Genomic DNA, 25000 nt, shown 5'->3' with positions numbered 1-25000 from the left:
GAGGAGCCGGGGGCGGGGCTGAAGGTGGAGTTAGGGGGCTGGGGGCGGAGCCGGTCAAGGAGGAGGAGCCGGGAGGTCGGGGGCGGAGCGTGCGGAGGAGGAGGAGCGGAGCAGCCGGGGAGGCAAGGTAGAGGAGGAGCGGCGGGGCTAGGAGGAGGATCTAGCGGGCCAAGGCGGGGAGGGGAGGAGAACTCCGGCGGCCGTGACTGGGCAGACTGGGCCTGGCGTTGGGGGTCAGGAGTGGCCAGGGCTCCGGAAAACGCGGAGGAGAGCTGGACAGCGACCTGGGAGCTGCAAGGCAAGATTTTTGGGCGCGAGGAGCCAGGACAGGCTTGGGAGACATGCAAGGAAGACGTTACCTTTCGGGTCTCTCAGTTTCTTCACCTGTGAAAATGAGATACCAACCTCGTAGTGAGTTGAGTCGGTTAGGTGAGCTCATGCCTGGCACCTAACAAGTACTCATGAATTTTATCATCTGTTATCTGTTGCCGTTATCATCATCATCATCATTTTCCATATAAGCCCCTAAATCCCGCCTGCTCTTAACTGTGTGTGTGTGTGTGTTTCAGCCTCTACTGGCCTCAAGTCTACCTGGCGATACCTGACGCTCTAGCGATTCCTAGTTTCCGTTCGCGGGGGGTGCAGGGCTCCCTCTCAAAGTTAAAAGGCTCATTGGCTCCCGGGAAGCCAGTCTGGTCTGAGGCATCCCCCGTGGACTTCAATGACTGCCCCTGCCCACGGAGCCGAAGGCTGGCTATTCACTGGAATGGGACCGAATCTGGGCCTTCCTTCTGGTGAAGAGCCCTGACCCGGGGTAGCCATTCTCAAGGGCGAAGGTGCTGGACCTTCGTAGGAGTGTGATGAATCCGTCCTCCATTAAGCACCTACTATATGGTAGTTCTGTGCAGAGGGCTGGGAATATGAATAATACTAGCAAAACTTAACATATGCAGGTCACTTGTAATCCTCACAACAACTTATAAATGTAGATCCTGTAGCTACCTTAAGTTTTACAAAGGGAAAGGGAGGCATAGTGAAGTAAAATACCCTACCCAAAGTTACACATTTAGGAAGTGGCAGAGCATGGTTGGGACACAGGAAAGTAAACACTTGATAGGTGAAATAGACTAAAATCACAACACATTTGGGTTTAATGCCCAAAATAGGAATATACAGAAGATGTATACAGAAGACGTAAACATCTCTTAAACATTCAGAGATGTTTAAGACACTGTCCTGGGGTTATAGCTATGGGGAGGGGAGTGTCAGGAAGATTTTTCTGAAGGAGGTGATGTCTAAGCTCAATTTGGAAGAAGAAATGGGAGCTTCACAGCACCTATAGGTGGAGAAAGGGCACAGTAAACATTTTTCAAGCATTCAGAAGGGTTAGGGAAGAAGTGGAGATTGGAATGAAGCTAAAACAATAGAAAAGGACCAAATCTAAGCGCTTTCTTCCAATAGGAGCTGAAGAACATTAATTTGACCCTTGGTTCGGAGAAAGTCAGAAGGATTTTAAGCATGGGAGACATGTCAAATGTTCTAGAAAGGTTAATCTGAAAACAGCATAGAGAATACCAGAGCCAGGAAATTTCGCTTATGGAGTTATTGAAATAAGTCAGGTTGGGATACAGTGGTAGGCAGAATAAGAACTCCAGGAAAGATGTCCACACCAGAATCCCCAGAACCTGTGAATATGTTACCTTACATGGCAAAAGGGACTTGGCAGGTGTGATTAAGGTTAAAGACAATGAGATGGGGAGATTATCCTGGATTATTTGGGTGGATCTAATCTAATCATATGCTTCCCCTAAAGTGGAAGAATGAGTCAAAGAGATTCAAAGCATGAGAAGGGCTTGACCTGGGTCAGGAGCCAAGGAGGGTGGGTGGTCTCTAGAAGCTGGGAATGGACCTCAGTCAACAACAACAAAATGGGAATCTCAGTTCTACCACCATAAGGAAATGGATCCTCCCTTGGAGCCTCCAGAAAGGAACTCAGCTCTACTGACACTTTGAGTTTATCCTGGTGAGACCCATACTGGACTTCTGACCTGTAGAACTGTAAAATAATAAATGTATGTTGTTTTAAACCCCTAAATTGCTGTAAATTTGTTGTGGCAGTAATAGGAAATAACTACAGACGCTGAATGCTTGAACTAAGTGGATGGAAAGAAGATGGATTCAAGACTTAACACAGGCCCTGGAGACTAATGGGATGTGAGGGTTAAGGGAAAGAGAGTAATCTAGGTCGATTTATAGGGTTTCTGGATTGCCAGGCTCAGTCTTTGGTGGTGCCACCCAGTGCAGGGAGTGATAAAGGCAGGTCCTTTTAGGATTAAAAAGGTTTGTACACTCCCAGGCCTCCCCTACTCCTCAAAATCATTAGAAACAATCCCTGAAAGCCCATGGGCAGTGATATTTGTCACAACGAACTGAGAGTTCTAATAATGGATCTGCTCTGTGTAAGCTGGATACTTTGGACAAAGCACAAAGCCTTAATGAAACTTGGCTTCTTCTACTGTGTGAGATAGGAGCCCCATCTGTGTGATTGCTGGGGGAGTCAGCCAGGATGTCATGGTGTCTGTAACCTCAACCCCAGTAACTTTCACCATTGCTTCATTTCAGTCTCCCTTGTCTCAAGCTGCACCCTGGAGCAGCAATCCCGAGACACTTCTACCTTTATAGATAAAGATTCTTTCATCTTTATCTCCATCATTCTACACCCCTACTGCAGCCTCTCATCCTTGGTCCTCACACTCTTTTTTTTTTACCTCATGCAGACTTGCATTTCTCCCAGTTGGCTTCCTTTCCTACACAGCCTAACCCCAAGAGCCAATACCTCAGTCACTCACTGCTAGTGTGTCCTATTGCTTTACTACATTGTCCTTTCCTTCTACTACCTGGCAAATATTTTTAGCCATCCACATTATTCATAAGCTCTACTTAAGAAGAACCAAAAAATGTAAAACCTGATGCTCTGCAGATTCATGAGGATTTTCTCCGGCATCATGGATGGAAAGGAGAAGTGTGTTCCATCTTTATCCCTTTCCTCAGGACATCTTTTGCACCCCTAACCCCTCCTGCTCTTGATATATAATCTCACCTCCTGTTTCAAAGAAAATACAGAGTGAACTTTTTTAAAAAAATTATTTATTAATTAATTTATTTATGGCTGTGTTGGGTCTTCGTTGCTGTGCGCAGGCTTTCTCTAGTTGCGGTGAGCGGGGACTACTCTTCGTTGTGGTGCGTGGGCTTCTCATTGCGGTGGCTTCTCTTGTTGCAGAGCCACGGGCTCTAGGTGCACGGGCTTCAGTAGTTGTGGCACGTGGGCTTCAGTAGTTGTGGCACACGGGCTTAGTTGCTCCATGGCATGTGGGATCTTCCCGGACCAGCGCTCGAACCCATGTCCCCTGCATTGGCAGGTGGATTCTTAACGACTGCGCCACCAGGGAAGCCCCAAAGGAAATATATAGATCATCAATAGAGAATTTTCTCTACTTCCTACCCCAGCTACCAAAAATGCCATCTACATCAACAGTCACATTGACTTCCTTTCTCTCATCCCAGTGGATCAGAGTAAACCCATCCACCAGTTCTCTGGGTGCCCAAGGAGCCCTCCCTTCTACCTACAGGGGCCACATTCTGTTGAATATCCCTTCTTTTCTATCTTGGACCTCTCAATTTCTATGCTTCCCCCACAAAATATTAAAATATGCTAAAATGTTAAAATGATAAAATTTAAAAATCTCCATGAATCCTACCACCTTCTCTCACCGCAACCCTCTTTACTAGGGCCATCTAGACCTGAGTGACTACGGGAGCTGATAGCTGAAACGACTCAGAGTGGGCATTGCCTCAGCACTTACTTTAGGAGGCCTGGTAAGGGGCCTCTACAATCCCAGGCAACTTGCATCATTGTCATCAAAGAACCACCAGTCTTTCTTCTCTCTAATAAAGATATTGGATTCCACCTTACTACACAGTGATAATATTTAGAAATTAATAAGATAATTTCCTTTCCTATCTTACTTGGGCCAAAAGATACTTGGATCATTTCATTTTCAAACTAGCACTTGCGTACTTCCAGTTCAGAGTTGTAAAAAACATATAGAATCTAGGAAGCTCCTAATAACTAATCCATTATTCAATGGCTAATTATATTTTAAAATAATTGCAGCTGTCTCTGGATTAATTGAATCCTTTCAGACCAAACCCCACCCCCCAAAAAACTCCCAAACCCTATAAATCACATGAAGTGGAGAGAGCTGTAACGAGAGCTGCATGCCAAAAATACCTCTGTGCCTACCTTCTATTTTTACTTCTGCCCAGTCGAAGGTATAGGAACTAACATCAGACAGCTTAAAGTCAAAAAAATCTTCTGACCCAGCTTCCTCTTGTACTCTTCTTTTGCTTCAAGCCTCTTCTCTGCTTACTCAGTGTCAGCCTCCTCTTTTTGAGTGTAAGGAAATAACTACATGGCACTGTGAAATGTACAATAAAAATCTATGCATAAATACTCTGGGAGGAGAATGGAAGTGACTCACATTCCTTGGGGGAATGGAGAGGATTTCACAAAGGAGGTTCCATCCAACCAAGTCGAAAAGGATGAACTCAAGCTTGCCAGGCAGAAGGGCACTCCAGGCATCATGGAGAGAGAAGAAAGATACGGTCTAACATTTTCTGGCGCTAAAATCACTGAAGCAAGGATGTGCACCTTAAACACAGCCCACAGAAATATCTACATGGCCTTTGTGCTTTAACTACATTTTCATGGGACTATATCAATGAACATGCCTGATTCAAAACATGGCTATAACTTCACCATCCCCTAAGGTCACTATCTGATTGTCTACTGCTTCAACTCTCTTCCCAGTCCCATTTCTTTTCAGAGCTTTATCATAACATGTAATCTTGTTCTTAGAGTAACAATATGGGTATGGTAAAGAGTACATTTTTCCTAACAGAAGTCAAGGTGCATACCAGGTAGGGTAGGAGAATTGTTCAATGTCATGCAAACTAGAAACTCGGGGATAGAAAAATCAAGATTTGGGGGTCAGTGATCTTTTCCTATTACTTCCATATACCTCAACCCCTACTCCTAACTATTATACACCATTAGTGATTATACCTTCATCATAGAGCATTTTTCACTTTTTTATTCAGAATTACTTACCTATGATAAGTTACTAAAATACACCTCTTCCTAAGAAAGTTTGCTAGAACTGTTGCCTGCATTAAAGGTAACTTCATCCAGTCTTAGCCAGTTCGATCAGCCACCCTCTACATGAAACCAAGTTCTCTGCATATTTCCAGGTTTTCACCACTTAAGCCATTCTTCCATAGAAAATATAGTGATGCCCCTACCCAGAACCCTTATTTTTCTGTGATTGCACCACTGGATTCCTCATCTATGTGGGTTCTTCCTCACCTGAACTGTTTTCTCCTTTTTGACCATCTCAAATCTTACTTGAGCCTATCCCCAATACTACAAAGTCTATTTTTGTTTTGTCCTTAGCTGCATAATTCTACTCTGAAAGGCTTTTTCTACACATATGGGTCTAAATTCCTGGCTCTATCAATAGAGTTCTCTTCTATACTTACACCCATGAAATGCTAGCCCACGTTGGCAAGGCATTACTTGATTTTAAACAAAAAAGGCTCCCACCTTAGTCCTGGAATACTCGAAGCACAGCACCCTCCCCTAGTGGGTTCTGACTTCCACACTGTCCTCTTTCAATAGCCTCACTTCTTTCCCTCTCATTATCAACCTTCAGAGTAAAGAGTTGGTGTGCTAGTTATTTCCACGTACCTGTGCTTCCCCTCTGTGTGTGTGTACATGAGTCTGTTCATCTGTCTCCCTCTACATACAAATGGCCACATGGAGTTTTAAAAAATTTATTCAATATTGTGGTGGATTGCAAATGGTCTCAGAATAAAGACACAGCCAAGGTTATGGTTGTTAAGTCCTTTTGTTAAGATCTCAGAAAGATTTTTGGGTGCACCGTGTATACCGTCTTTGTGAGACACTAAGATTTCTAAGAATCTTAAGGTGGTATACCACAGCACCATACCACCTCACAGGGGGCCCAAGGTAGAGAAATAAAATATGGGTGTGGCTTTTGTCTAATGAGTGGCTTATAATTTAATATACAAGAAACCCACAACTTTTTTTTTTTTTTAGAAACCCACAACGTTTTAAAAAGCAATTTTACTAGATTGAACCATAGGGGACAGGACAGTACAAAATGTAAAGAGGTCTTTGAACGCTCAAACTTCTCTATCCAGGAAAACAGGCTGAGAAAACTACCGTTAAAAACGCTGGGCCATTTTTATGGAAAAAGAATAACTTAAGGGTAGAAAAAAGCAGCCCAGAAGGTGGAGCCAAGAGCTGTAGAGAATTACTTGCAGGGAACAGGAGTACTCAAGGAACTGATGACATGTACCCAGCTAAATTCCAGAATCCCTCTGCACCAGGACCTACCATGTGACTTACTTTTCCTCTTTTAGAATGGGAGATAGCTATCCCCTCTCTGTCTCACCACTGTTACGTGTCACATGTGGGAGGCACATCACTTGCCTCATTAGTTCATGGATCTTTAAACTGAGTACTATACTTAAGGAACCTCATTTAAGGAGCCACATATACACCTGAACCTGATTTAGACATCAGGACCCTGGGGTTCAAAAGCCTAACCCTGATGCAGTAATAGGATGAAAACATTGGAGTTTTTTGGGGGAGTGAGTGTTTTGCATGTGGGAGGAATAGATTTTAAAACTTTTAAAACACATATCCTGGGCTGATACACTGCACTGCTTAGATTCTGTTACAAAGGGCATACAGGAGTAAGGCATTTTCACTGTGGAAAGAAATGGGTTGTACCACCAAATTGTTTCTATCACCTATCTGTATTTGCAGTGGGAGAACATTACGACATTTTTCTTGTTCCAAGGAGACTTGTGAAATAATGTCACACTGCAACTCTGTGTTAGCTCCCTTACAGGCCACAGAGATACAGGAGACAACCAAGTAAGCAGAAGGAGAAGAAAAGTCATAAAAAACTCAAAACAGATTTAGCTTTGAAAATAACTGTAGCAAAAGCCATACACATTTCTAAGGCTGACAGGTACATTTAACTAATCTATGTTCAACTTTTTCCAAGTACCCTGAAGGGTAACATCTTAACCTTTCTACTTAAGTAAAGCAGTTGCCAAAGTCGTTAAGTCCATTTTGGTATGAAAATACGGCTTTTCTTCACCAACACATACACAACCATTTCTGGTATCATGTTACCAAGTGGGGTTTAAAGGAGTTTAGAAAAGTATTACCTCCTTCTTCCCTTCTCCCATGTTAAAGTTTTGCTTTGTATGTATTCTTCCATACATATTTCTATGTTCCTACATATATACTAAAACTATAGATTGAAAAAACCTGAAACAATATGGGATATAACACCTTTTACTTCGAAATTTTATCTCACCAACCTCTTTTCAGATGAACAGATACAAATCTAACGTTCTTTTACCATTGAGAGAATATTCCATTGTATGGATGTACCAAAATTTATGCCACAATTTACCCACTAATTAACATTTAGATTTCCAGTTTTCTTGCTCCACCAGATGTCTCAATAAACATCCGTATACATATATTTTTATGCATAGGTGTTTTTATCTTAAAGGATAATCTCTCAAGATTGCTCAGTGAAAGTATGTTTTTCAATTTTAGTATGTATCTAGGTAACTTTGTAGCAGTTTAGTTCTGCCAGCAATGTTTCACTGTGCCCACTTCCTTGCATCTTCACCAAACTGATGTCACTGTGTTTTGACTTTATATTAATTTGATGGATGAACAGTGGTAACACATTTTTTTTTTTTAAAGCATTCCTTTAACTATTAGTGAGGACGAACATACTTTGTGCTTGCTGACTTTTCCATGTCCTGTTCTGTGAATTGTGTGATTTCTCCATTACTTATCATTTTAAAATTCTCTTTGTATTAGGGACGTTAACATTTTTCCTATTCCTATACACATATTTCTTCTCGTCTACCTGTTCTTTTGACTGTGGTCTCTTGCAATATGACATTTAAACTCTTTGTTTAGTAAATATGTCTCTCTGGGTTTCCAACACTGTTATGAAAAGATCATCACCACTCTAAGGGTATACAAGGATTTTCTTTAAGTAGGTATATTTCTGTATTTTGTTCCAATTGTTGAGACCATTTTGAGAAATTCCGCAACAGTTTTTTAAAAATTTTTTAAAGAGAAGAAATGAATTGGGGCAAGACAGAGAGAGCAAGAAAGGAGGATGGAATTGACTGTCCCGTGATTCTACATGAGAAAAATCCTACATTTTAGAAAATGAGACTCACAATGTTGTGAATTCTTCCATCATTACAAAGCCTCATTCTCAGAAAGCACACAATTTAAAAAATGTATTTTGGTGTATCCACTTCATTAGTGTGGATGAAATTTTACATATATGTATATCATTTTATACTTAGACATACATTCCAACTACTTTTATTCTCACCTTTTTTGAATAATGCTTATTCATTAAGTTAAAGACCATAGAAAAGGAAGAACAGGGTATCTGGGAAAATTATGCAATTCTTCCTACATTAACCAAATACAAATACAGAAGTTCTCCAGTTTAAAATGTCACATACACTCAAGTCAACTAAAGTGGCATAAATACTACTTAAAACAATAGCATGCTAAAAATAGTTACTGCATGATTGTTTATTTAAAATATTATGACTCTGGATGTAAATACATATGGGCTTACATAATTTATTATTCATATAAACCCTCAATTAAAATGCTTAATTCTTCATCCACAATGTCTTTTTCCTAGTAAGCATAATAATACATTTTCTATCTCACTGAAAGTGTTTAAAGCCTTTTGAATCTTGATTCATGAAGAAATTACTGAGGAATAACTTAATATTAACTACATCAAACAATAGTATTGTTTGCAATGTTGTCACAGATTTCTCCATGGCAAAATAGTCACACATTGTTATTGCACAATTTATAGGTACAGGTTATTATGTGCACATAAACTCTCTACATAATAAGTGTCTTCACTGCAACTTGCTCAACACATTTAAAATTATGAATACAATTTACAAAATCTTTTAACAATATACTTTTAAAAGTATCCTGAGGATATTACAAAATTCATTTTACCAGCCCTTCATTTCTTTGCTTCATTTGACTCTTTAGCTTCCAAGATAATAGCTTCCCATATTTTGTTACATAAAAATGTTCTATTAATATTCCTATTAACAAAATATATTTAAGCTAAATAGTATATAATTGTCCCTTAAACACTTAGTCCCATCTGCCTCCAGTCTTCTTGGTTAAAATCAAGTATTATCAAGTTTTCTATAATTCTGAATCAGAAAAGGTATAGCACAAAACAGACAGAAATAGGGTTAGCACATTTAAGTTAAAAGCATTGTGCATTTTTAATATTTTGGTCATATTTTATAATAAAATAATATATTTTGGCAAAAAATAATAAAATATAAGGCTTAGTTTATTATCTTTTAATGGTAGATCTGGCAGGTATTTTACATTTGTAAATACTATCTATTTAATTTGACTGTTTTCACATTTGTTTCTAAAAACACTGCTATAAGGTTTTCAGAACTTTGAGACTAAAAGCACCTAAAAAATAAGAAATAAAATAAAATTTAAGTAAAATGTATGGTGCCTAAAAATCCTTTGACAAATTTATAAGCTTAAGTATCTCATATATGCCAACACAGAATCATTATTGCCTGCTAAGTCTTATCTGACTCAATGTAATCTTTAAAATAATAATTTGGAAGTTTTCCTGAAATTTATTTGAAAATTAGGATGGGAATTCAAAAATTAAAAAAAAAAAAGGGTGAAAAAAACAGTTGCAGAAAAAGTTGTTATTCTGGTGGCAGTAGTTGTTATGGCACGAAAACAAATGAAAAGACTTATAGTTTTCATATATATATATATATATATATATATATATATATATACACACACATATATATACACATATATATATATACACACACACACATACAAAGTTCAAATAAGATGTGTAAGATACATTACATATATATACACGACCACACACACACAACTTGGGCTCCAGAGGGGAAACTGATGAAAACTTTACATAACGAGGCATTTGGCTCACCTGTTACTAAAATAAAGTCCGAAAGACAGTGTTAATGGAGATGTTCATTATTTTTTGATTCTTACCCAAATATCAATCTATCATTAATTAAGAGAGGAGTGTGAGATGTGTAAGTTTGAAAAAGGCAGTGAGACTGTAGTGAATTAAGTGATGACTGATGTGCAACTGCCTTTACATAAAGGGTATTTTTACTGTAAAACAAATTCATGCAGAGATGTCTGCAGAAGAATTTATCAACAACAAGAAAACAAAACTCCTTTAACACTATGATATACTCACTATACTATAAATATGTATTATTACAGCATTACTTATACATTCTACTTTAGGCAATGTAGTCTAATTTTGAATGACCTTATTAATTTTTAAGGCATCAGTGCATCAAGGGCAAAGCTCCATAAAATAAATATGAAAACAAGAAAGCATTAGCTTATTTGTGGCATAGAGAGTGATCACTGTACATCATATGTGTTGGCCACTTCATGGAATAGGTAATAAATTATACATCTTACTGTTAAAATGTTACAGCATAAATTTCACATTTTTCAGCACTTCATTTAATGGGCTAAACTGGTCCGGCAGTATTCTCATTTTCATTGTTCCATCAGCTCCACATGAAAAAATGTGATTTGCAGGCCCTGTCTCAATTTGCATCACTCCAGTTCCAATATTTCTGAAAATGGATTGCCGAGCATGTTCATTGATAAAAGTGTGGAGAAGACTAAAGGTAGAGAGACTCCAAATCTGAAATGTATAACAACAAAATAAAAATAGGTATTTTTGGGATAGGACCTAGCAACAGTATTACTGGAGTGGGATGCATTTTTAACAAGGTGCTTAACATTTTTAACAAGCTGCTTAACATTCAAACTTCTAAGTTTGAAACACAGTGGAGTTTGAGAAGGACTGTTACAGGCAGAGCTTATCCAGGTACATCAGAATTCTTGAATCAGGCACTGAGTTGTTGGATGCTGATACTATGAATGACAAAATGGGGAGAAATTTGGGATAAGGGAAAATGTCAGTATATCTCACAGCCCCTGAAACTGAATTCAGTAACTCTGAACATGGAGTCAAGACTAATTCTAATGTCTGAAATATGTTCATATCCATGGAAAATCCAGTTCTTTCACATGCATTAGTTAAGCATATTTGAAAACAACTGAAAAACAGGCATTTTTCAAGGTATATATTATTTTATTTCATTCATTAGAAGATTTATTAAATAGCAATTAACCTTGTTGACTACAAAGGAATTAATATTTCCATTATTTAAAGAGACTGGTGTCATCAATATGATTAAAGATCTAAGGTTTCTAAAGATTTCTTTTCATAATGTAATAGATATTGTGGCATTACTGTATTTACCTTTATGTTGCCTTCAGCAGATCCTGTAACAAAGTACTCTTCAGTTGGATCAATAGCAATGGCTTTAACAGGAGAATCATGGCTCTGGAAAAGCTGCCTCTGCTGTCGTTGCCAAAGGTCAAAAGCACATGTATAGCCTTTTCTGCCACCTGATATTAGTAGCTGATGTTTTGGAGCATATGCTAAAACAGTGGCTCCGCTATCATGACAAGTAAAAGCTGGAAAAAAAAGTAAAAACTATTTAATAGTATAAGAAACAGACTTCTGGCTTTTGGCCAAGGTAGAATGACAGATTAGATTTGCCATCCTGCCTAAAACAATTAAAATATTCAAATGATATACAGGAAACAATGGTTTGAAACACCGGTCACTAAGCAATGAAGAATGATCTCTGCAAAATGGGAAGCAAACTGGGTGACCCACATAACTGCCCCAGCTTATTGCCTATAGAGTATTTTCTGGCCGTGGCATAAGAAAGGGGAACCCAAGTTGATCTGGGTTCCTATTTCCACCAGCCATACTGGGAAAAAACCCTCATAATTCACAAGGCATTGTATAGAGTACTGAGAAGGGTACTGCCTCAATATGGGGGCAAAATTAGCCCTGTATCAAATACGGCTTTTAACACAGCACCCCCCCCCAAATCTAACTGTTTCCAAGTAACTTAGTCCCAGAGCAGAGCTCAAAAATATTTACACAATACAAAAATAATCAGCACCTAACAAGGAAAAATTCACAATGCTTGGCATCTAATAAAAAATTACCAGGCATGCAAAGAAGCAGAAAGCACCCATAAGGACAAGAAAATCCATCAACTGAAACTAACCCAGAAATGACATAGTTGACAGAAGTAGTAAATCCTTATTAATTTCCTTAAATTAAAAGTCATTATAGGTGTATTCCCAAGATGCTGGATTTTGTCTGGATTTAAATGTATACCATAGGTGAATTGTTTAACCTAAGTCTCAGTTTCATCACTTGTAAAAGAGGAGATAGTACCACCTGCCTAATAGGTATGTGTGAGGATGAAACTAATTAATATATTTAAAGCATGTACAGTACCTGGTATATACTAAGTACTCAATACAATATTGTTATTATTCTTGTAAGAATCTAAATAGGGCTTCCCTGGTGGCGCAGTGGTTGAGAATCTGCCTGCCAATGCAGGGGACACAGGTTCGAGCCCTGGTCTGGGAAGATCCCACATGCCGCGGAGCAACTAGGCCCGTGAGCCACAATTACTGAGCCTGCGCGTCTGGAGCCTGTGCTCCGCAACAAGAGAGGCCGCGATAGTGAGAGGCCCGCGCACTGCGATGAAGAGTGGCCCCCACTTGCCGCAACTAGAGAAAGCCCTCACACAGAAACGAAGACCCAACACAGCCATAAATAAATAAATAATTCCCATTAAAAAAAAAAAATCACTTTTACTTTATGAATTTGTGATTCATAAAATGCTTTCAAAACTTACCATGGACTAAACTATTGGCAGGTGCTACAAGAGTGTCCCACAAACATATGTTTCTGGAAAAAAAAAAAAAAAAAGATTACTTATTGAATGACATAAGAAGTTAAAAACAGAATAAAAATAAGTATGTCTCACATTATATAATGATAAAGGTATCAATACAGAAAGCATATTACACTTGTTAACATATACGCACCCAATACAGGAGCACCTAAATATATAAAGCAAATACTAATAGACATAAAGAGAGAAATAGACAATAATACAGTAATAGTAGGGGATTTTAACACCCCCTAACATCAATGAACAGATCATCCAGAGAGAAAGTAAGGTAATAGTGGAGTTAAGTGACACAATAGACCAGCTGAACTTAAATGATATGTACAGATTATTACACCCCAAAACAGCAGAATGCACATTCTTTTCAAGCACACATGGAATGTTCTCCAGAATATATTACATACTAGGTCACAAAACAAGCCTCAACAAATTTAAGAGGATAGAAATTGTATCAAGCATGTTTTTCTGACCACAATAGTATGAAGCTAAAAATTAACTCCAGAAGGAAAAATGGAAAGAAAAAACCCAAACACATGGAGACTAAACAACATGCTACTAAAAAACCAAAGGGTCAATGACAAAATCAAAGAGGAAATCAAAAAGGACCTTGAGACAAATGTAAATGGAAACACAACATCCCAAAATCTATGGGATGCAGCAAAAGCAATTCTAAGAGAGAAGTTCATAGCAATACAGGCCTTCTCAAATAAACAACACAACCTACCACTTACCACCTAGAAGAATTAGAAAAAGAACAAAGCCAAAAGTCAGCAGAAGGAAGAAAATAATTAAGATCAGAGAGGAAATAAACAAAATAGAGATTAAAAAAAACAACAAAAACAATCAATGAAAGCAAGAGCTGATTTTTTGAAAAGAAAACAAAACTGACAAACCTTTATCCAGCACATCAAGAAGAAGAGAGAAGACTCAAATAAACAAAATAAGAAATGAAAGAGGAGAAATAACAACCGACACCAAAGAGATACAAAGAATTATAATACTATTAACAGTTATATGCCAACAAATTGGACAACCTAGAAGAAATGGACAAGTTTCTAGAAACATACAGCCTGCCAAGAATGAGTCAAGAAGAAACAGAAAGTTTGAACAGACTGATCACTAGAAGCGAAAATGAATCTGTAAGGGAAAAAAAAAAAAAAAAAAAACCCAACTGTCAGGAAACAAAAGTCCAGGACCAGACAGGGGAATTCTACCAAACATATGAAGAAGAACAAACACTTATCCTTCTTAAACCATTCCAAAAAACTGAAGAGGAGGGAACACTCCTAAATTCATTCTACAAGGCCACCATTACCCTGATACCAAAACCAGACAAAGACACTACAAAAAAAGAAAATTACAGGCCAATATCTTTGATAACTACAGATACAAAAATCCTCAACAAAATTTATCGGCAAACCAAACCCAACAATACATAAAAAGCATCATACACCATGATCAAGTTGGATTTATTCCAGGGTCACAAGGATAGTTCAACATTTGCAAATCAATAAAAGTAATACATCACATTAACAAAAGATAAAAATCACATGATCATCTCAAAAGATGCAGAAAAACTGTCTACTGAGATGTCCATTCATGATAAAAACTTTCATCAAAGTGTGTATAGAGAGAACATTCCTCAACATAATAAAGGCCATTTAAATCCACAGCCAACATCATATTCAACAGTGAAAAGCTGAAAGCCTGCCCACTAAATTCAGAAACAAGACAAGGATGTCCACTCTCTCCACTTTATTTAACATGGTACTGGAAGTCCTAGCCACAGCAATCAGACACGAAAAAGAAATAAAAGGTATCTAAATTGGAAGAGAAGGGGACTTCCCTGTTGGTCCAGTGGGTAAGACTCCATGTTCCCAATGCAGGGGACCTGGGTTTGATCTCTGCTCAGGGAACTAGATATCGCATGCATGCCACAACTAAGAGTCCGCATGCCGCAACTAAGAGTCCGCATGCCGCAACTAAGTGTCTGCATGCCACAAATAATAAGTCCACGTGCCACAACTAAAGATCCCGCATGTCACAACTAAGAAGTCTGCATGACACAACTAAGAAGTCCACATGCCGCAACTAAAACCCGGTGAAGCCAAAGTAAATAAATAAATATTTTTTTAAAATTAAAAAAAAAAAAAAATTGGAAGGGAAAAAGTAAAACTGTCACTATTTGCAGATGACATGATACTTTAGATAGAAAACCCTAAAGTCTTCACCCCCCAAATTCAGAATAAATGAATTCAGCAAGGTTGCAGGATACAAGATTAATTTTTTAAAAATCTGCATTTTTATACACTAATAATGAAATATGAGAAAAAGAAAGTAAAACACAACATGTTTAAGATCACATCAACAAGAATAAATACCTAGGGATAAACTTAACCAAGGAGGTGAAAGACCTATACTCTGAAATATAAAACACTGATGAAGGAAACCGAAGATAATACAAAGAAATGGAAAGATATCTTGTGCTCTCGGATTGGAAGATTAATATTGTTAAATTGGCCACACTACTCAAAGCAATCTACAGATTTAATGCGATCGCCATCAAAATACCCATGGCATTTTTCACAGAACTAGAACAAAATCATCCTAAAATTCACACGGAATCACAAAAGACCCTGAATTGCCAAAGCAATGTTGAGAAAGAAGAATAGAGCTGGAAGAATCACACTCCCTGACTTCAGACTATACTACATAGCTACAGTAATCAAAACAGTGTGGTACTGCCACAAGAACAGACACATAGATCAATGGAACAGAACAGAGACCCCAGAAATAAACCCAAGCATTTATGGTCAATTAATCTATGACAAAGATGGCAAGAATATACAATGGAGAAAAGACAGTCTCTTCAACAAGTGGTGGTGGAAAAACTGGACAGCCACGTATAAAATAATGAGATCAGAACATTCCTGTTCACCATATACAAAAATAAACTCAAAATGGTTTAAAGACCTAAATGTAAGAATGGAAAACCATAAACCTCCTAGAAGAGAACATAGGCAATACCCTCTATGACATAAATTGCAGCAGTATTTTCTTAGATCAGTCTCCTAAGGCAAAAGAAATAAAAGCAGAAATAAACAAATGGGACCTAATTAAACATAAAGCTTTTTGCACAGCAAAGGAAATCATCAACAAAACGAAAAGACAACCTACTGAATGGGAGAAAATATTTGCAAATGATATGACTGACAAGGGGTTAAAACCTAAAATATATATACAGTTCATACAACTCAATATAAAAAAAAAAAACTCAATAAAAAAATGGGCAGAAGATCTGAATAGACAATTTCCCAAGGAAGACATACAGATGCCCAACAGGCACATGAAAAGATTCTCAACATCACTCATTATTAGAGAAATGCAAATCAAAACAAAAATGAGTTATCACCTCACACTAGTCAGAATGGCCATCATCAAAAAATCTACAAACAATAAATGCTAGAGATGGTGTAGAGAAAATGGAACCTTTGTACACTGTTGGTGGAAATGTAAATTGGTGCAACCACTGTGGAAAACAGTATGGAGGTTCCTCAAAAAACTAAAAATAGAACTACCATATGATCCAGCAATTCTACTCCTGGGTACATATCTGGAAAAAATGAAAATACTAATTTGAAAAGATACATGCATCCAAATGTTCACAGCAGCACTATTTACAATAGCCAAGACATGGAAGCAACCCAGGTGCCCATCAACAGATGACTGGATTAAGAAGATGTCTCTCACACACACACACACACACACACACAGAGTAAAATATTACTCAGCCATAAAAAAGAATGAAATACTGCCATTTGCAGCAATGTAGATGGACCTAGAGAATATTATGCTAAGTGAAATAAATAAGACAGAAAAAGACAAATACTATATGATATAACTTACATGTGGGATCTAAAAACAAATACAAATGACTGTATATACAAAACAGAAACAGACTCACAGATATAGAAAACTTGTGGTTACCAAAGAGGGGAGGACGGGCGAGTGACATATTAGGAATATGGAATTCATAGATACAAACTACTATATATAAAATAGATAAGCAACAAGGATATACTGTATAGCATAGGGAATTATAACAATTATCTTGTAATAACCTATAATGAAGTATAATCTGCAAAAATACTGAATCACCATGCTGTATACCTGTAACTGATATAATGTTGTAAATCAAGTATACTTCAATTAAAAAAAGCAGTATGTCTCATTATAGCTCACTTGAACCTTGCTCACACAGAAAGTTCTTAAATTTATAAAGCATCAAATACAAGTAACCAATATATTTATGTATGATTAATTTTTAGACAAAAATTTAAAAAACTAATAGCTTCCCAAACTAAGTAACTTTAGATTAACATGTAATTACAAGGAATACTATATGAAGTCTGAATACGGAAACTACTTTTTGTATTCACTGATTTTCTAATCTAACAGTTCAACTCGCATACATAAATAGCAGGACACACCGAATTTTCTTGAGTACAAACAAAACTTATTCCTACTACAAAAGGGAGCAGCTTCTACTCCATTCTGTGAATTACAAAGGAGGCACAAATATGTATAAGAATTTCTATGAAAAATGGGCTGAAAACTCCATATTCCTAAAATTCCCACTTAGAGTGTAAAGTGAGGCCTCAAGACAAACACAAAAGCTCAGCAACCTCGGAAGGCCTTAATCTCAGAACTCAGCTGTAGGAGGGAAGTAAAAACTGTGCCTGGACATGGAGGGAGGAGACTTTTTTTTCTGCATATTTAACCTATTTGGGGAGATGGGGACGGGCTGTCACTTACTAGTTATTATACAACTAACACGTCTTTCTCAGCTTCTTGTGTTCTTACTGTGAAACATTGATAATGCGATATAATAAAGCTGTGGTGAGGGTTTAACTAAATAGCATGGCCAATAAATAATACTCTTTATTTTTTTTTTGGCCTCAAGCTTTCTTAATACATAGCAAATAATATGGAGGAAAAACTCTACCAACAATCAAATTCTTTTATCCTACACTAAAGTCTTAACATTATAATACTAAATATCCAGAAGGAATGGATTTTGTCTTTAATGTCACCAGAATTTCCTTAGCTTTACAATTAAAACACTAAAAAAGCTCTAAGAAACAAGTCTCTTTAAATAAAAATATTTAAAGGTGTAATTATGAAAACATTATTGAGATATAAGGACATCAAGCAATTAAAAAATAAAGCTTAGCTATACATACACAGACTTCAATTTCAGTTATAATCTCTTACCTATTGTCAGTTGAAAGACCAGCCGTAGCTATCAGAGAGGAGGAACTAACGAAGACAAAATCATTGGCTGTTTTGTTATGACACTGCCAAGTCTGGAATGGTTATAAACAACACACGTTTATTGCTGTCACAAACAATTTTATAAGCATGTAGATGTATTAATCAAAAAGTGATCATGTAATTTGTGGCTTACTTAAATCCTTGTGTTCTTTCCCCCACAGATTTTAGAAAAGTTGCAAGAGTAATACAGAGAACTCGCCTATACCCTTTACCCCGATTCACAAATGTTTACCATTTTGGCACATTTGTTTTGCCTCTTCTCTTTCACACACACACACACATACACAAACACAACTTTCCCTGAACCATTTAAATAAGATGCATACGTTATGACCTTTTATGACCTCTGCTTTTGTTCAACCAAAAGTTCAAAGGGAAACAAAAGAAGGTTAACTTCAAACATTTTTCTTAGGATACTTGTGAAAATTTTTGTCTTAGCAAACAAAAATTAGAATTTTAGATGATCTCAGACTGAATTATTTATTTTCAGAAATATTTAAGCTTTCAAATACTTTTTCAAATATGTGAATAAAAAATACTACTAATAGTCAACAAATTAGAAAATTTACAATGTTTCTCAATATTCCATCAAACAATAACAAACTACTATGAGAGGTTTAGTCAGTTATAAAGGCTTCCAAGTTATGTCTGTTCAGATGTTTCTCTTCAATAAAAAATAAAATTTTAAAATATGTCAAAATCATCATATGAAAAAGTTTTCCTTTGAGTCACTTCCCCATTGCCCCCAACCACCACTGCAGCTGGGCTAGATATGTCTTTAAAACAAAATCTACTTTAATCCCCCAAAGCAAATAATGTTCGTTTTTAATCCAATTTGTCTTTTTAGAAGTTTTAAAAAAAAGGCAGTCCCCTAAGAAACATAAACTTGTACAGTTGACCCTTGAACAACACAGGTTTGAACTGCATGGGTCCACTGATACACAGATTTTTTTCAATAAATACATACTACAGTACTACACGATCCAAGGTTAGTTGAATCTGTGGATGCAGGACCATGGATATGGAGGGCTGACTGCAAAGTTATATGCAGATTTTCAACTTGGGGCGGGGTGAGGTGTCCAGTGTCCCTAACCCCTGTGTTGTTCAAGGCCCACCTGTACATTTAATCTGCTGCCTGAATGAAAATAGGAGGAAAAATAAATATTTTTTCAAGGTACCCTCACCAACACTCCCTTACTTGCTTTCACTTAGACCAGTACTTTATTCTAGCATTTAACCTTGGGTGAATTACTGGAATTTTAACCCATATTCTTAATTTTTTTCTTGATAGATATTGCTTAGTCCTATAAAGGGCTTCACTAAAGAATCCATCAAATATAAATTCAGTGTTCTATGAAGCTGCGGAAGGTTCACTAAACCTGTGTGGTCCTGAATAGAGATGTATCATTTTTTTTTTTTTTTAAAGAGATGGGCAAGAAAATAGCACCAGCTATAGGATACCCTTTCTACTTTGTTCATAAGGGATAATAACTGCAGAAAAACAACCAGATGCACTGGTCTGTTGATCATTCTTTTTAGGTATCATAGCCACTGCCATTTAGTGAGGCTAGAAAAGGGCTTGAGTAACCCATGGGTTGCATGGGTCTCCGGAGGTACCATGTTGGTTCTATACAGGTTTCTTTCTTTTTTTTTTTTTTAACATCTTTTTATTTTATTTATCCCTTGACTAATCATTGCATTTTTAATTAATTTTACTACTTTGGTCTTTATCAAGTGACTAATCCATTAGCTTTTATTATTTATTTACATTTTCTGGTGAGATTTTTTTACTTTTCTATGTTTTCTTTTTTTTTTTTCTTTCAGTTTTGAGAAATGATTGACATGCAGCACTGCATAAGTTTAAGGAGTACAGCATAATGTTCTGGCTTACATACATCATGAAATGATTACTACAATAAGTTTAGTAACATCCATCACCTCGCATAAATATAAAATGAAAGAAAAAGAAAAAATATTTTTCCTTGTTCCAAAAATGCTTACAATTTACTCTCTTAACAACTTTCATATATAACATGTAGCCGTGTTGATTATGTTAATCATGTTGTACATTACATACCCAGTACTTACTTACCTTTTAGCTGGAAGTTTGTACCTTCTGACTGCCTCCATCCAATTTCCCCTCTCCATCCCTGCCTCTGAGTAACCACAAATCTGATCTCCCCTTGCCATCAGAACCAGGTACTTTCATACAGGTTTATTTTCCAAGTTACCAGAGACTAAGGATTTTTATACCTCACAGTGTAATTTTCAACATAATACAAGGACAGAAACTTAGAGTAAAGTGATTGAATACACAGGACTAGACAGATTTTATATTTTGGCTTTGATATTTCTTGCAAGTATATATTCTTGGTTTCTTGAAAATAAAAATTCAAAAAATTTTAAAGGTAGGAATTCTTGGCTTACCAGGTATGGCTTAGGCATACTTCCAGTAACTGGACAACATTTCCAGTTTGTTTGATACAAACTTAAATATCCATCAGCATCAACTATTCCAAACTTAGAGAAAAAAAATATTTAAAAGTATTTAATACAAATAAAAAAGCACATATTTACCCTTACCCTCACTGTGAATCTCATATTTTAACTCTTAAACATTTGACTGATAAGTTGCTTGACTTTTCACTTCACCTATGCATGGATCTAGTCCAGAAAAACATTTAGCTATTGCTTTAAAAAATTCCAGGGTGGCTATAAAGGAAACTAACATCAGACACTCAATTTATTATACTAACCGACAGCATAGTCTGTATATTCTCTGTAAGTACTCCAAAAATAGGATACTGGATTTACACATTAAGCCATGTGACAAAGTTTTAGCATATATAAGATAAAAAACTGTTCATCTTAAAAAAGACAAAGTAAGGACTTCCAGAGATATACAAGGAAAACATGTAAACAACAGCAGAAAATGAAACAAAGTTTATCACAGTAAAGGAATTACACTATGGAAACTCAGAGCATTTTGACTGGAAAGATGACAAAATAATCCAGTAAGGGAGTATATGATACAGATCTTAAAATAAAACAAATGTCTAATTCAGACTCCTGCCCTCTCCCATCTACAGATATAACAACTATTAACAATTTGATAGTGTTCCCTTTCAGATTTTTTCTATGAATATTCAAACATTCATACATACAAGGATACAAGGTTTTTTTAAAATTATGATAATATACAGTTCTACAATTACATTTTTTACTTATTATAGCCATTTTTTCACACTGGTATGTATAAATCTACCTCATTCTTGTGCTGTGTAGTATTACACTATATAGTTGCATTGAACGTTTTAAAGCTTTTCCCTATAGAATTTCCAATTTTTCCTATAATAAAAAGTGCTGCTTTGAACATTCTTACATATACACCTCTGAGTATTTATATAGGATAGACATCTAGAAAAGAAAAAGCTCTGTCAAAGGGCATCATTTAAAATTGGTAGGTGAAGCCAAAATTAAATCCTAAGTGGTAATATCAATTTACACACCCATTTTTCTTACACATTAGTCAACACTGCATACTACAAAATTATAATATTTGTCGATTAACAGAAATAAAGTCTCATTTTAATGTGCATTTCTTCAGTTATTAGTGAGAGTTATTGGCCATGCATAGGGCTTTGTTTGTTTTTTGGTTTTTTTGGTAAATTGTGCACATTCTTTGTCTTCTTTTTCATTGTCTTCTTACAAAATTGACTGACAGGACTAATAGTAGGAATATTAATCCATTGTTTACTATTTTTGTTACAGATATTTTTCCGACGTTTATCCTTTCTGTGGTTTATCCTATGTTTTCTGGAGTAGGTTTAGGTACGTTCTTCAGAAAGGGTATATGGAATGTGCTAATTCTCTGCATACTTAAAAATGTGTTTATTTTGCCACCAAATTTAAATGACAGTTTGGATAGACCGACCCCATTCCTTATCCATCAGAATTCTGTGAATACTGTTCTACTGTCTATTGGTAACCTCTATTTTTGAGGAGGCCGATGCCATTAACTTTAGATAGGGGGGTGGAGAGGTTGTAAGCAATCATTTTTACCCCTACTCCTTCCTAGAAGCTCTCTTTATCCTTCAGTTAAAAAAAACAAAAATCAGATAATCAGGCTGTGTCTAGGCATGTGCTGTTTCTCAATACTTCTGCCTAGTACTTGGTAGGCCCTTCTTTTTCTAAAATTCCATGTTTTGCTTTGGGGAAATTTTTATTTTATTATTCCTTTTAATATAATGTTTCTCTTCCATCACCTTTTTTCTTCTTCTGATATATCTTTTAAATGTCTTTTATAAATTCTCCTGGGTCTAGTCTCAATTTATTTCTTGGGTTATTTTCATCATGGGATAAATTCCAAATTTGTACTAACCAGTCACAAACTTGATTTTCAAATACTTCCATTCTGCTATTCAGCCCTTGTAATCAGTAGTTCCTCTACTCTCCTAATTTTGGGGAATCATGTTTTTAATTTCCAAAAATTCTTTACTGTTCTACTGCCTTTGGTTCATAGAATCCCGTTCTTGTTTTACAATGTAGGATCTTCCTAAATCCAAGGAATTATTCCTCACAGGTCATTTTTTTCTGCTAAATGCTCCCTTTTAGCCTCTTGGTTTTTCTGCAATGTCCAATGGCTTTTGACAAAATGATCAGCATTACTGTGATATACTGTAGTATGAGTTATCTGTTCCATTTACTCCAGTAGGCTTCCCTACTAAGGGAGATAGCACGCTTAGGTGTTGTGCTCTTGGGCACCATCATGGCTGAGATGAATCAACAGTAAGCTGACTGCCTGTCAAAGAGACTTGGGCAGACAATAAGGAAGTTTGTTGTGCCTTAAAATAGCCTACATAGAACGTTGTAGTGAGTGTAAAATCTATAAAATAACTCCGAGTGTAGAAGGACTTGAATGCCACACTAAAGAATATGGGCTTTTGGATACAATGAGGACGCTGCAGGTTCTTGAAAAGGACAATATGATCTCACCTATAGTGTAGTTATATAATTATGCTATTTGTTCTTTTTTCTTTTACGGCGGCACCACACAGCTTGTGGAATCTTAGTTCCCCGACCAGGGATCAAACCCACGCACTCGGCAGTGAAAGCACGTGAGTCTTAACCACTGAACCGCCAGGGAATTCCCTATGCTATTTGTTATATAACTTTGTTGACAACATGAAGAATGCATTAGAGAGATAGGGTCGAAGTACAGAGATTAGTTAGGAACAATGTAACATTGACAACCAAAGTGGAAAAATATGAGCACATAAGTGGTATTGATAGGTTATACAGCTGAAAGTACAGTAGAATTCTAAAGGCTTTTAGATTAAATCCCCTTAATTTCCCATTAAGGAGCAAAGAATGTTGCTAATTGGTATTAAGAAATTATATGCTCTCAATTTTGTTTCATAACTACATGAAAAATTATCATTGACTTCTGTGAAATGATAAGAGCCATCTGATAAATGTGGTAGGCAAAAAGGTTGCAGCACACCATGACACAAGTAACACGTAAGGAGGGTGGAAGGTTTGGAGGTTGAGGGAAAATGAAAGGCAAGATGAACCATCAGCTAGGGCCTGTGTGAATGTTTTTAGTGAAGCATGGCCCTGAAGACAAAGAGCAGGCTGATTTCCCCTTCAGTAGTTGTTTAAAGTGCTAGTAAGATAAGAGGAGCAGAGAGAGGCAGTTTGAGGAAAGGAGGATTACGGGAAGTGAAGCCGGTAAGAGCCGGGTTGGCAAACTTTTATTAAAAGGCCCGTATAGTAAATATTTTAGGCTTGCCAGCTGTAGTCTTTGTTCTCCTGAACTCTGTTGCAGTACTGGGAAAATAATCATAGAAAACAAATAATGAATGGGTTAGCTGTGTTCCAATATAACTTTATTTACAAAACAGGTGGCTAGGCCATAGTTTGTTAACACCCTGTTCTAGAGCAGTGCTTCTCAAAACTTTAATGTTGTGTACAAATCACAAGAGTTATCTGGCTAAAATGCAGATGGTGATTTGATAGGTCTGGACTAGAGTCAATAATCTGCATTTCTAATCAACTTCCAGATGTTACTTACTACTTGGTACTTGACCATACTTTGAGTAGGTCCCAGAGGGTAAAGTAAGCACATGTATTTAATAAAAAATGTGTAATATAAGATGGTCCTATAATCATTTGGTCCTTAAGCATCATATAAGAGAATTTTAATGGACATGTATATAATGTCTTTCCAGGAAGAACCAAGTGAATTTAAGTTTTGAGAGGAATTTCTTTAAAAAGAATTCATACAGATGGATTAATACTTCACCATTAGCTCATTGAGCTGTTCTTTTCAGAAATCCAAGTGAGTAATATTTATAAACCTTTAACGAAATCAAACCATTTTCCCTATTTACATTTTTATATACTACCTTATTTCCTTGATAGTTAAATCTCATTCTTGTAACTCTTGAATTGCCACCAGATCGGAAACAGGTTATTTGTTGAGAATGGCCCCATTCGAACATTCTCACACTTCCATCTTGAGCTCCTGTCAGATCTGCATTATAAGAGGGAAAAAATTGCAAATTTGTTTCAGGAATCTTTGGCAAATTTA

At 36.7% G+C, this 25000-nt stretch overlaps 1 protein-coding gene across 2 annotated transcripts in view; it reads right to left on the bottom strand.

The window, feature by feature from the left end:
• Positions 1-10439: 10439 nt before the first annotated feature.
• DMXL1 (Dmx like 1) overlaps positions 10440-25000 on the bottom strand; it is a 129760-nt gene continuing 115199 nt past the window's right edge. For both annotated transcript variants that reach the window (XM_061189539.1, XM_061189540.1), the window contains 6 exons: positions 24816-24943; positions 20836-20928; positions 18349-18440; positions 13018-13070; positions 11550-11767; positions 10440-10925 (listed from right to left, as the gene is read on the bottom strand). In XM_061189539.1, coding sequence (XP_061045522.1) covers positions 10704-10925; positions 11550-11767; positions 13018-13070; positions 18349-18440; positions 20836-20928; positions 24816-24943 — 806 coding nt within the window. In that variant the 3' untranslated portion in view covers positions 10440-10703. The remainder of the gene's footprint in view (positions 10926-11549; positions 11768-13017; positions 13071-18348; positions 18441-20835; positions 20929-24815; positions 24944-25000) is intronic.

This window comes from Eubalaena glacialis, chromosome 4 (genome assembly GCF_028564815.1).
Source record: "Eubalaena glacialis isolate mEubGla1 chromosome 4, mEubGla1.1.hap2.+ XY, whole genome shotgun sequence".
Lineage (NCBI taxonomy): Eukaryota > Metazoa > Chordata > Mammalia > Artiodactyla > Balaenidae > Eubalaena > Eubalaena glacialis.
Note: the sequence above shows the minus strand (reverse complement) of the source record. Positions and strands in the feature narration are given on the sequence as shown.